We start from the raw sequence: 13,981 nt of genomic DNA on the forward strand, positions 1-13,981 counted from the left end.
TAACTACAATGTTTAGCATGGTTTCTGAAAAAAAAAAGGTCCATTTTCCTACAACAATTAAACTGAAATAGGAGGCAAACGCCTATATATTATGAAGACGTAATACAAAGTTTTAGTTTAGCCTTAACATTGTCATATAATACTACAGTTCCTTTACTTCTTTTTTATTTGTGAGTGAGAGGTCTTAGGTTAGATTATTGCCAAAGATGATTTTGAACCATATTATTATAGCTAGCCCATTGTGAAGCTTAGCTCACTCCCCCACTTCCTTAGTGAAGATAATATCGTTTGTTAAAAAAAAAATATATACACAGACCATTCATATTAAAAAAAAAAAACAGATAAATTACTAAAACTACGTGACAGTATTAGTGTGGCACCAAAAGATTTCTCCATAAGCTGATGGAATAGTAACATGCATAGTAGCTTTGGTAAAGAGGCCAAACAAATGGTAGTTAAGTAATCAAGATTTGAAAGATGCATGAGGGGATATGATGGTAATGTAATCCTGCAAGCCCGACTGCACAAAGCACAGGATCACACACAACCAAACGAAGAATGATGGCTTGGATTGAAAAGAAAAAAAAAAGACCTCCATTATTGACATTCCCTGCCATCCTAATATTATTATAACAGCTCATTACAGAGGTTATTTAACCCAAAAATCGATCCAATACCTTTTTTTGTGGCATTATTACCGAACATGTCAATCTCTGTCAAATCCCAAGATTCCTCAGGTTCTCTCACCCCCACCGCCCCACTGATGAGAAATTTTTTAGTGTGATTGACACACGAGATGATACACCACGTGTCACTATATAAATTGTACGATATATGTGTTAAAAAGTTAATAATTTAAAAATTAAAATTTCTCATCACTTACCTAAAAACACATGGTGTACCACTCATATTCTCATCACAATAAAAAATTTCTCCCGACTGAGGTTCTCTCGTGCATCAACCATGAGGCAGTGAGGTCTATGGACTCCTCTATATAAACCATATCATTGATCATTTTTATTCATTGCAACCATTAGTTTTAATTTGTTCTTTGCTTTCTCAGTCTTTTAAGTTTGCCCTTCTCTTGATCTTCTTATTTGTTCAATTTGATCACTTTTCGACTCCCATTATGGCCACTGCTCAGGTATTCACTCAACTTCAGTTCTAGATTGGCTTATTTTACATTAATTTATGAGAAGTAGTTTCCGCACATTTATTTTGTCTCTCAATATATTTTTATTTATTTTGTCTCTCAATATATTTTTATTTATTTTTGTTCTCCATCAAAGAAGAATTAAGGAATTAAAATAAAAAGAGTTGTGCAAGAAATCATTCCCTTAATTTGGTGATGATAATTTCAAACTCTTTTGGAAATTTAACTAATTGACCCTTTAGTTGAGTATAAAATATTAAGTTAAGAGTTTTATATGTACGTATATATGATCATGCAGGTTGTATCAGCACAGACAGCCCTTCCTGTAGAGGACACAACTCATCACGAGGAATCAGTCAAGGCTCAAGAGATTGTTATCACTCCTACTACTGAAGAACCAGCAGCTGAAGTTGCGGATGAACCAAAGGAAGCTGTTGTGGCTTCTGAGGAAGAAGTACCTAAGGCTGAGGTCGAGGAAACCGTAGTTGAAGCTGAGGCAAAGGATGTGAAGGTAGAGGAGCCCAAGGAAGTTGCAGCAGTCGAAAAAGAAGAAGAACCAACTGTGGAGAAGACTACAACTGAAGAGGAAACTACTACACCTAATAAGGTAGCACCTGAGCCAGAGCCAGAACCAGTACTTGAGGAGGAGGCCAAGGACAAGGAGGATACTGCTGATGACTCTGCTGAGATTCCTCCGGTGGTACCAGTTACACCGGAGGCAGAATCAGCAGTTGAGGCCCCTAAAGAGGAGGTAGCAGTTAAGGAAGAAGAGAAGGCAACTGAGGTTGAGGAGAAAGTTGGCACTGAAGCTCCTGGGGTGAAGGCTGAGTGATTTGGGGTTTGCATGAATGTTAAGGGATCTATCAGATGTCTTTAATTTAGTGGTTTAAGAAATTAAATAAGGAGTAACTTAGAAAATGATCAGGTGTGTGTGGAACCTAGTTAATGCTAGCTTTCCATATACATATGGTAGACATGATGAATTGTATCGTGGTGCATGTACGTACGTTTGAACATTTGAATAATAAGTCGATCATTGTAGTACTATATATATAGCTACTACTTCCATGAAAATTGAGTCACGTTCATTTTTCAGTACTCGTTCAAGCTTTTCTTTCTAGTTGATAGTTTCTTTTTCCTTATTTACAACAAAGGTGCATCATGGAGAGTAGCACATGATGGTCGGAAGAAATAAACTCAATTGTTGAATATTTAGGGATTTAAGGTATACCCATGGATTCATTGGAAAGGTTAATATGAATGCCACCATTGATAATTTGTGTGAAATGCATTTTCATTTCTCAAGTAGCCATATTAACAATTGTTAGGCGACACGACTCTATAATTTAATCCACAATTAAGAGCTTATACTGAAGTAGTGATATGTATGCTACCAATGATAATTTGTAAATTGCAATTTGATGTCTCAAATAGTCACCTAATAGATGATATATATGTGGACAATTTCTATAATTTGATTCTTCAAGTTATTCAGGCTGATGTCAATATTTATCGGTAGCTACTAATTAAGTATAATTGTGTTAATAACTATGCTGCTTGAGAAGCTCTTTCTACCTAGGAATACCTTCGACTAGTACACCAATGATTCAATACCATTAGCTGTATAAAACCTCCCAAACACAAACCATATAAAAAGCTTGATGGGCCTTGAGAAGAAAAATGATATGAAAAGCGTGAAGAACTCTCTTAACTTTATCCTGTGCATGGAATTTTCACCCAACATTTGTCTTTTATGATCTTTGGACGGGAATTGAGTCAATTGACAAATGAGTTCCACCAAGGCTAACCTAGTGGACAGAAATGAGCCAAAATTGCCGATTATTCCCTTTTATAATTATAAAGATAATGTTTAATAATTTTCAAATATAGTTTTTGTTCATCTGTAATGACTCAATTTTTTCATTTTGACAAACCAAATGGCCTCACAGCTCATTCAACCAACAGTGACCAAAGGAAGGGATGAAGTTTATGTTGCAGCAGTGCCTCTAAGAGCAACAAAAGGAGCTGCGCCCAGCTGCTTACATCTGCTGCTTACTCTCTCAATCTCTGGAATTTGCAGCATTTCATGGTTATTATCAAACCCTCTTCATCACCACCTGATTGTCAGGTTCTCCTCCCTCTATTTCTCTGGATAAGGTTATTATAATAATTGGCACCTTAATATTCTTCTTGATTTTCTTCGCCAAAATTTAACTCTCATGCAATTCAATTACCAAACTTGACTGCAGAGTGTTTAAAATAGGTTAACTGAGATTAAATACTAAAATGCTAGTTTTTTTCCCTTTTTTTTTTAAATTTTATAAACGATAACGTTGGTTGGTTAAATAGTTAATTAGTTAGGCCTAATCGGATAAATGGTCTCCGTGGTCATAAGGTATTCGGATGATTGCCCACGTGGTAAAAAAATTCGGATTTAAACCCTTGTGGTCTAAGTCTGTTAGGATTTATGCCCTTCTGTTAAATAATGCTGACGTGGCTGCCACATATATGTCACGTGGCTGCCAAATGTCTGCCACGTGGCAAAAATAATAATTTTTAATTTTTTTTTAGAAAAAACCTGAATTTTTACAAATAAAAAAAAAAAACCCCGCCCTCCCATGATATATATATATATATATATATATATATATATATTTTGGTAAAAATTCAGGTTTTTTTTTTAAAAAATAAAATAAAAAATATTATTTTTGCCACATGGCATACATTTGGCAGCCACGTGGCATATATGTGGCAGCCACGTCAGCATTATTTAACAGAAGGGCATAAATCCTAACAGACTTAGACCACAGGGGTTTAAATCCTAACAGACTTAGACCACAGGGGTTTAAATCAGAATTTTTTTACCACAAGGGCTATCATCCGAATACCTTATGACCACGGGGACCATTTATCTGATTAGGCCAATTAATTATTAGGATAAAAGGAATCAGTGAGGATATGTTACAGTTTCTTCGTTTTAAATACCGATTTTTTTTCCTATTTAGATTTAATACTAGTTGAGAACTTGAGAAGTCTAGCTCAAGTGTCCTAATTAGTACTTAATCTGAACAGTTTTTTTTGGGAAAATGTCTATTAACATGGACCTGGTTTCCATATTCTGTTACCTATTCAATACAAAAGTTTCAAAATTTGAACTCTAATGTCTTTGAGTCTTTTTTTTTTTCAGGCAATGGTTTTCGATTTTCAACCTAAAGATCCTGAAAACATATATGTAGCCCTTGCAGTTCTATCCGGGAAAGCAACATCCGGTGAGCCTAGCTACGTACATCATCTACTACATCTTTGATGTTGCTCAAGAGAGCATAGTTCATCGCTAATTGACATGCATTAGTAAGTTATTGAAAACGTGATGCAAGCATCAATGTCCAAATAATACTCAAAATTAAAACTGGCCGATGCACCTCAAACCGGGGATTGTTCTTGTTCGTCCTCTTTGATGTTATGATATACCGTCTTGAAACACTATTTCTTTGAATCCTTGCTTATCTCGATTTTATTTTCATTCTAGTTCCTGATAGTTAATAAACAGTTTAATGGGAATGCCTGAATCTGTTTCCTGCTTACCCCAATTCATGTCCTTGCTTATCTCGATTCTTGCCGAATTGTATTCTTGCTTATCTTGATTCATGCTTACCTCGTTTCTTAGTTACTAAACATGCCTCTAAACAAATGAATGTATAAGATAAACTAGCGGTGCATAAATCGCTTGGGCAGAAGCCGCAGAACACAATAATATGAGCCCAAAATCGCTTTTGTGATTCCTCAGCAGTCAAATCAATTGGGGCTAACCCAAACACCCCAAGATACTAGTAAGCCCAAAATGTGCAAAAATATCCAATTAAGCATTTTTATGACTTTTTCCCAAACCAAATGACGTTACCATCACAATCTAACAAAATATACAAGGACATGATTGGAAATGTCTTTAAAATAACTAGTAGCACTTTCAAATCACAAACCGTGCCCTAAAATTCCGGCAAACCTTAACGTTCTTATAGCAAATAGGTTTTTTCTAGGAACTTTAATGAAAAACTTTCGATACTGTTTATTTTAATAAAAAAAACATTTTTACACTAAAAAGTCAATCATGATACTATTCACTTTACTCTTTATTTTGTCCTTATCATTAAAACTCAAAGTTTTCAAACATTTTTCATTAATTTTCCTGTTTTTTCTAACGTCATAGTTGCATGTAATTTTGTAGGGTAAAGATATGGTTGATGAGAATGAATCATAGGATCACCAATCATTAAAGGGCTAAAACACAAGTTATAACCAAACCAAATCCTTGGTGGGGTGGGTGCAACAACAGCTCACCAGCTCCAGCTGAGACATTTGCCACCATATTTTTTGGGTTAATTCGTTACTTTTATCAAATTAAACAGGCATTTCCATAGTTCTCAAACCTTTCTGGAAAAAATAAATAAATCGAATGCAAATGCAAATGCTTTGAACAAATGTATGGAAATTAATACCTCAAATTAGAATGTTAATTACGATTCAAGTTTACAGAATAGTTCTACAGAGAAAGTACAAATATAATGATGAATACAAGGATTAACAAAAACTTCAAAAGAAAATCAACAACTAACAAAATAAAACCCTAAAATTAATCTCCTATACCAACTTGTAACAAAACCCAATAACCCAAATTCTATCTTCTACCCAAATGAATAACACAGCAGCCTCCTCAAATCAAAGAACAGAGTCAGCCGCAATGCCGAGCCAAAGAATTTGTATACCGCCAACGGCGAAAACAAAACAAATCAATCCGAATTGTGCAGCAAGTAATGAATTTGACATATCTTCCACAATGTATTAACTCAAATGCTCTGCTAAAGTTGGCAATCTTCAGAACCTCCATCAATGCAAGCTTCCGAAAAACCAACCAAAGCGATGGATGAATCGAATCGGACCCAGAAGCCGAAAACTCTCAGAACAGGCCGAACAAGACGGAGAAGCCGAGGACGATGAGCCAAACAATATGAACCAAAAGCAAAGCTTGAGCAGAGTGGGGGGCGGAGCCGCCGCTACCCACCTCACAAAACCCAATTTTCGCCACCTTGACCCCAGCGCATTGGGCATCTTGGCACCCACACCAGTAGGTCACGCCATCGACGCCGCAGACCGGGTCAGGGCGGAAGCAATTGACCGGGCACAAGGAGGCTGACCGGGTCGACCGGCCGCAGGCGTCAGCGGGCTCGGAATCAGAGGGCAATCTGATGAGGGTGGGTTCGGATACGGACTCTGGTTCTGATCGGACGGCTGGGAAGGAGCAGAGGACGATGAAGAAGGCGAAAAGAACAAGGGAAGAAATTGAAATTAGGGATTTGGGGAATTGGGTATCCATAATGTGGAGGTAAAGATTTGATCTTTGAGAAAAGAAAAGCAAAACCCTAGAATTCCAGCCTTCCCTGAAGCTCTGAACCTTCCCCCAAATTCAAAGAAAGCTTCATGCTTTTTTCCCCAAATTCAAGAAATCCTCGATCTTTTTTCCCAAATCGAAGCTTGGTATTTTGGGGGTTCTCTCGAATTCGACTTCACGTTTGGAATCGAATGTAAAATCACTTTAAATTTTTTTTTTTTTGGGGTCGAAAGGAATTGGAGAAAAAATTGGGAGAAATTGAGGAAGCCCTAATTTTGAGGTTGAAGAAAGAAAGAAAGAAAGGGGAAGGAAACGAGACATTTGGTTGACGCGGTAATTATTCCCTAGAAGGATCAGAAATGTGGTCCGGAATTCGGACAGTGAACGTTGGAATATAACCTAGCTGGCAAGCTGCCAGCCCTTGATCTTCTCAGCCGTTGATTTGTTCTTGTTTACGTACTTTGTTCTTTGTGTGCTTTTTAGTCTCTTGATTTAGTTAAAAACCAAATTTTCAATTTTTTTTTATTAATTAAAACAAATATGCTTAATTGATAAGAACTAGGTTTCATGATTGCCTTGGTGTTTTGGCATGTTACCCTTTTGAGGATGAGACCAGAGAAATCGAAATTGGAAGATAAGGTTGTGTAAATAATGTCATATGTATTCAAAAAATTAGACAATAATTTATTACATAACAAACTATATATTTGAATAATATTTCTTTTGAGTTTTTTACCTTTTAATGTAAGGATTTGTTTCCACTTTAATCCTCATCCTAATCAATATTGGATATTCTACCTTCTTTTCTTTGCTGAGTTGGATTTTCTAAGTAGTCCACGATTCTATTTGGAATTTTTTTTTCATAGATTGTAATCAAATACATGACTATTAGCCCACAAAGTAGTCACACCGTATGTAATATTACTAGTTTACATGTTTTATTGTGAATAGTCTCATTTATGTGGTGTAACTTTGTTGCGGTATGATAGTTTGTCTAAAAATGGGTAAGAAAGGCCAAAAATAGTTTTAACTTGATTATCCTAATTAGACTTGGTTTTAGGAGCCCACTTTTGATTATAAGACCCACTCTAGCCATACCTAGCACAAAATTTAAAAAATAAAAATGAAAGGAAACCCTAGTCCTGGATCACACTGTTTTGGGGGAAGTTATACATAATTTGTAGCCCAAAACAATCATAAGGTTTATATAACTTGCATTTTAATTTCTATAACTTGATCAAATATTCAAATTAGGTAATTTCTACTTTCCCTATTAGGATTGGGAAAAGAAATCCCCCCTCAATTTGTATATATAGCACAGTATCCCTTGAACACATGCATAATTTAATCAGTTCAAGAAAGGATGAATAATTGCAGCCTCAGTATCCCCTGCCATAATAACCCTAAACCTCTTAACACTAGTACTAATCGTTTTAGTGAGTTCAAGGCTGATGAGATTGAGGTCTCTGAAATCCTGCTTCATATGACCAAACTCATCTCTGAATCCAATCAGCAGATGGTGCGGGGCCATGATCATCATCAGACGGCTAAGGTTGGTGTCATTAAGCTTCATCGAGTAGATTTCGACAATGTACCGGATCTGAACCTGCCTGCTTCTCTAGAGGAGGATTAATCAGCTGCCGTTGATCACTACTCAGAATCAGCCTTAAACTGTTGTTATCGTGCTATGTTAACGTAGGGTTTTGAGTAGATGATTGTCCAATGTCCTTTATGTATGATAAAAAATTAACGGATGAATAAAATGTTAATTATGTTGTTTAATGTGTCTACTCTCCCCTTTTGATCATCTTTTCCACTTGCGTATGTGAATATTTGATGAGTATTCCAGTCTATCCATCACAACCCTGATTCAAATTGATTTAAACATCCCAATATGTGTAAGCTGATTAGAAGAAATTTGGATATTGCAACAAAATAAAATACAAAAAGTTTGTAATGTTCGACTCTTGTTTAATTACGCGATGCACATGATTTGAATCGTTAATTTTTGGATCTAACCTTAAAGGTTAAATATGCAAGAGTTCCGCTAAGTTGGGTTTAGTATGGACTAGGTGATGCATTCCGGCTCACTTTACATGATTATCGTGATAGTTAAACTAGTTCTTTTATCGAAACATTGTGTTCATCTATTAATTTAATCACATTTAGATTGCGTAATTTCTTGAAGGATAAATGATCGTCAATCAAGGAGAGCCTAAACAATAAGTTCAGGTCATGGAACCAGATTTTGAGGTAGACCAAAATGAGTAGTTTGTTCCGTATTAGGAATTAATCTAACTACAATAACAAATTAATCCATATATAATTAGATATTACAATTAAGTTTGTGCGAAGCTGGTTCTATTGAGATTCAGTGTACTATAGTGTAAAAAAAAAACTACGTTAATTATGTATGGTTATGAATTTTCTCTCTAAATTGCATGTCCAACGAATTTGTTAAAGACAAACGAATTGACCAAATACCATATGGATTATAATTGCTAACAAATTCAAACAAACAAGGAATGATCTTTAAGTAGCTTTAAGAGAATCAACATAATCATATCTTACAGGAACATAAAAAACAGCCGAGAAATTGACAGACAATTCAAGGGGTTGGTATTTCTTTTTCTTTCCTGATTGTTTGAAATTTTGAATTTGCAAATGCTATATTATGTATACGCAAATAATATACGGTATATACAGTAAGCCAACTAATCAAATATGTAGCTTGACCAATTGGAGAAATTTTTTCAGTATACCAAGTACATGACCCTGTACACTAAATGTCAAACAATTGATATTATAACACTTGATGTACCAGACTGTATTCTCGACACACTAAAATCCGACACATTGACTGGCCATTACCTAGATGGGTTGGCCACTAATTTATCAAATTAATGACATAAATATTGCATAAGAAGTCGTATTACAAGAGTTTGCTGCTAAAATATTTTTACACTACATTTGAGGTTATGTATTCACTTCCTCTTCTCTCCCAATATAAAAGACACTGCAGCGAGATCAAAACACATTTACGCACATTTTGACATAATAAGAAAAATTAATTGTCAATAACCATTGACATTTTTTAAAACATACGATATTCTTTACACTAAGCGGCGGGGGAGTGCTAACACTCATAATGGGCTGGCCATAATAACTTGGTTCGAATATACTAGCCTAATCGAAACTAAAACCCCTCACTCATAAGTGAAGAGAAATACCACTAGACCATATAATACTATGACAACCACCGACATTAGTTGCAAAGGATAAAGCTGGCTAACATTATTCTATAAAAACATAGACATTATAATGGGTGATTAATTGACACATTTATGTATTTTGTAGACAACTTTCCTTAAAAAGGAGGAAGATTAATATGGCCAATAAAGTGGTGTTTTGGGGTTAAATAATCACTACCACTATCACTAATCTCATAAACATAGACATAGTTGCTGAATGTGCATATACCCGGCGACCTAATTAATAGTGAATAAAATAAAAAAAAAAAATTTTTGTTGAATAAAAACAAACTTTTTTTATTATCCATGATCGAAAGATTTGTTTCCTAAGTTTGACTACCATAGTGGAACTATGAGTACGTATGGACTTCATCTAGACCTACTTAGCGCGTTTACCAAAACTTTGAAAAGAGTTTTAGTGAGAGATATATAGCTATCTATTTCCAGACCATGAAAGAATTAGTGGGCAGGCGGCAGGCCATATATTTGTCTAATGGCAATTTACATGAACTGGATGACCACTGATCAGTTCCATTAGGAGCTGGCATTTTTAATTATAACTTTAACATAATTGGAGATCATAATATGATTCCACACTAGAGATTCGAGTGTGTTCCTACAAAGTTAAATAATATACAGAAGAAGATATATATATATATATATATATATATATATAAAATATACACACACAATTGGAAATTCATGTAACCAAAACATAGACAATTAGGAACCTAAAGTCGTTTCCCTTTCTGTTTAAGTCTGTTTGTACCATACTTGACCAATCCCGAAACTACCGAGCACCGGCCAACGCTATACTGTCAAGGACCCAGAAGAGTTCCCCTCCGACCAGGAGGCCAATCACTACTTGACACGTGTCAAGATTAGAAGCCAATCAGAGCGCAGCACGTGTCAACATCAAGAACCAATCATAACATGACACATGTCAATGTGACAAAGCTACAAGTTTTTCTATAAATAGGGGTCATTCCCCCACAATATTGCCTAATGCCATTTTGTGTTAAATCACACAAGAACTCACTAAATTGAGAGCTTGATCCTTTGTACTTGTGTAAGCCCTTCACTACTAATAAGAACTCCTCTACTCCGTGGACGTAGCCAATCTGGGTGAACCACGTACATCCTGTGTTTGCTTCTCTGTCTCTATTCATTTACGTACTTATCCTCACTAGTGACTGAAGCAACCAAGCAACCAAGCGAAGGTCACAAAACCTGACACTTTCTGTTGTACCAAAGTCTTCGCTGATTTTGTGCATCAACATTTGGCGCCGTCTGTGGGAAGTGACACTTATTCCTACTCTCTTCAGCTGTGTCAAGCTGGTTTCTATCATTCGTACACTTTCTTTTGATCAGGCATCCCTCTCCAACATGGGAAGCGAAGGAAGCCACAGCACACAGAATGACACCCCCCTTGCACATAGTGCGAAACAACGAAAGAAGGAAGGAAAACGAGTTCTTCTTCAAGCTAAAGTCGATGAGTTGGAAGCTCAGAACAACAAGATAGCAATGAGGAATGAGGTCCTCCAGGAGCAATATGAGAAGCTCTTCGAGACACTCCACAAAGCTAGGCAAGCTCAGACACGCGAGCTTGTTGCCCCCGTGGGAGAGCTTGTTGCCCCCGTGGAAGTCAACCATCAACTGGGTGCCCTCCAACATGGAGGGTCACATGCATTCGACATAGATATCCCTGATAGGGAACAGATTACCCCTCGACTTGATAATCAACATGAGGCTTCTCTTAACCCAGTTGCTTCGACCCGAACCATGAGAAGTGGAGGGAGACACCTCTTTGCTGAAGGGGCAGAAGGATCGAAAGCCGTCTTTCGCGATTGTCGGGATTTCCTGAAGCAACGTCGAGAGAATTCCATCCATATAAGCTCAAAGATCAATGACCCAAGGATTTCTGAGAGACTCGGTCCCCTGCCACGGCCCAAGCCGGCCACCAATTTGGGGAAGGGGCAACAAGTCCTAGAGAGACATGAGGGTACAGGGGACTCAGAGGTGTTCCGACAGACATACCCTGGAAGCCAGTACAGCGAGTCCAGGGAAAAATCACATGCCCTTGATCAAACCTTCCTAATTCCAATAGGAGATGGAGATTTACGAAAGAAAGCTCCAGTGACACATAACTCCGCTCAGGACCCCCTTGTCCTACAACTTCTTGAGGAAGTAAACAAGTTGAAGGCTGAACGTCAGGCTGAAATACCTGACTGGAACCAACCCAGGCCTGGCCCTCTTACAAGGAGGATCTTCAACACCCCCCTTCAAGCAAAGACAAAGCAAAAGCTTGGCTTGCAACTTTATACTGGAAAAGAGGACCCGATTGAGCACCTTAACCTCTTTGAATCCACCATGGCATACCGGATGCACACCGACGAAGAGCGATGTCTTCTCTTCCCCTCCACCCTCTCTAGTGGAGCTCTAAATTGGTATTGTCGTCTTACACCTGAGACGGTAGACTCATTTGAGGAATTGAGGAAACTATTTGTTTCCCAACACATTTTCCAAACCGATCGCTTGCACTCTGCAGATGACTTGTACACTATCCGCCAGAAGCCAGACGAGTCATTACGTATGTATGCTGGCCGCTTCAGCCATGAATACTCCCGGTGTGCCGAGGCAGACGACAAGACTGCCCTCAAAGCCTTCACGGCAGGCCTACGTGATTGTTTCTTTAAATACATGATCAATGCCAATACTTGGAAGACTTACTCTGAGGTGATGGCGCAGGCTTATAACCATGCCTCCGCCGAGGCAAAGACATATCAGGAGAAACCCCCTACAACCATCATTTATCAACAAGTGGGAGGTGGAAGCCAGACTCACCTAAATGAGAAGACCTCGACTTTCCAAACAACAGTGGCACCTCCCCATGCCTTGCATAATGCTTCACCGAATCAACAGACATATCAATTTCAAGGCAAGAGGAAGGATTTCCATCCTCACCACTCTCCTTTCAGTAAAAAGAGTAAGGGACACTATCCCGATAACCAAGGGTATCGCCACAATAACGCTCGCCCCCAGGCAGTCAATGCAGTGGGTCAAACCCGCGTCAAGATACCCCCTACCCCAAGGTATGAGACATACACGCCCTTGAATGCCACATGCGCGGCCATTTACCCCAGCATAGCTCACCTGATACCAAAGCCAAAGCCGAGGCACCCAGATTACACGCCCCCGAATAACGCGGGCATGTTTTGTTGCTACCATGAGCATAACGGCCATGATAGCGAGAAATGTATCATCCTCCGTGATCGTATTGAAGCTTTGGCACGAGAAGGAAAAATTGATCAATTCCTCCTTCACCCTCAAAGGGATAACCGTAACCAACGCCAGGTGAATGTCATATATTCCATAAGCGGCGGCACACCCATATCTGAATCTTCCAATAGGGCCATGAAAAACAGTGAACGAATTCTGAGGCCTGGTCACCAAGTGTTTCACGTGGAAGACATCAGGGGAGGGAAGTATCAAAAGCCTAACTGGGATCCGATATGTTTCTACCCTGAGGAAGAAAGAGGCATCATCTACCCTCATAACGACCCATTGATCGTGGAGGCTCACATAGCCAACTTTGATGTTCGACGAATCCTCGTAGACACAGGGGCTTCGGTCAATATCATGTTTGCCGAAGCTTTCAGGGCACTCAGTGTAGCTGAACACTTGCTCGATCGCTCGATTTCTCCTCTGATAAGCTTCTCCGGTGATATCGTGCAACCCTTAGGGAGCATACATTTACCCTTTACTATTGGTACAGGCCCTTACACGGCTACCATTACCACTAACTTCCTAGTGGTTGACTGCCCAACGGCATACAATGTCATATTTGGGCGCACAGGCATCAATGATCTCAAGGCTATGGTATCCACGCATATGCTGTTGATGAAATTTCCAACCCCCCATGGCAACGGCTACATCAGAGGAGATCAGCTTAGTGCACGATCATGTTACAACACTTCAGTTAAGCAACAACACTTGCCCGGACCCAAGGAAACCCTGTCTGTACATGACCAAGTCACAAAGACCAGCCTAGATGAAGCGAACTTGGATCTTCCTGATAGCAACAATCAACCCGATGATCCTCGAGATGACTCTTTCACCCAGCAAGCCCAACCTGCTGAAGAGTTGGAGAAGGTACCTATCTCAAGAGATTATCCAGATCGCATGGTGAAG

The 13,981-nt window shown here is 38.4% G+C and overlaps 2 protein-coding genes and 1 pseudogene across 2 annotated transcripts; 2 read left to right on the top strand and 1 right to left on the bottom strand.

Moving 5' to 3' along the window:
• The first annotated feature begins 977 nt into the window (after positions 1–977).
• On the top strand, positions 978–2,227 carry LOC126609951 (uncharacterized). The gene is made up of 2 exons (XM_050277884.1): positions 978–1,144; positions 1,452–2,227. Exons 1-2 carry the CDS (start codon positions 1,130–1,132, stop codon positions 1,983–1,985), a joined length of 549 nt encoding a protein of 182 aa, XP_050133841.1. The 5' UTR covers positions 978–1,129; the 3' UTR covers positions 1,986–2,227.
• A 709-nt stretch (positions 2,228–2,936) lies between these two features.
• Positions 2,937–4,649, top strand: LOC126609955 (uncharacterized; annotated as a pseudogene).
• A 985-nt stretch (positions 4,650–5,634) lies between these two features.
• LOC126609954 (uncharacterized) lies at positions 5,635–6,899 on the bottom strand. Its single transcript, XM_050277886.1, has one exon. The coding sequence runs from the start codon at positions 6,522–6,524 to the stop codon at positions 6,108–6,110; it is 417 nt and encodes a 138-aa protein (XP_050133843.1). The 5' UTR covers positions 6,525–6,899; the 3' UTR covers positions 5,635–6,107.
• Positions 6,900–13,981: the final 7,082 nt, after the last annotated feature.

Source organism: Malus sylvestris, chromosome 17, assembly GCF_916048215.2.
Source record: "Malus sylvestris chromosome 17, drMalSylv7.2, whole genome shotgun sequence".
Taxonomy (NCBI): Eukaryota; Viridiplantae; Streptophyta; class Magnoliopsida; order Rosales; family Rosaceae; genus Malus; species Malus sylvestris.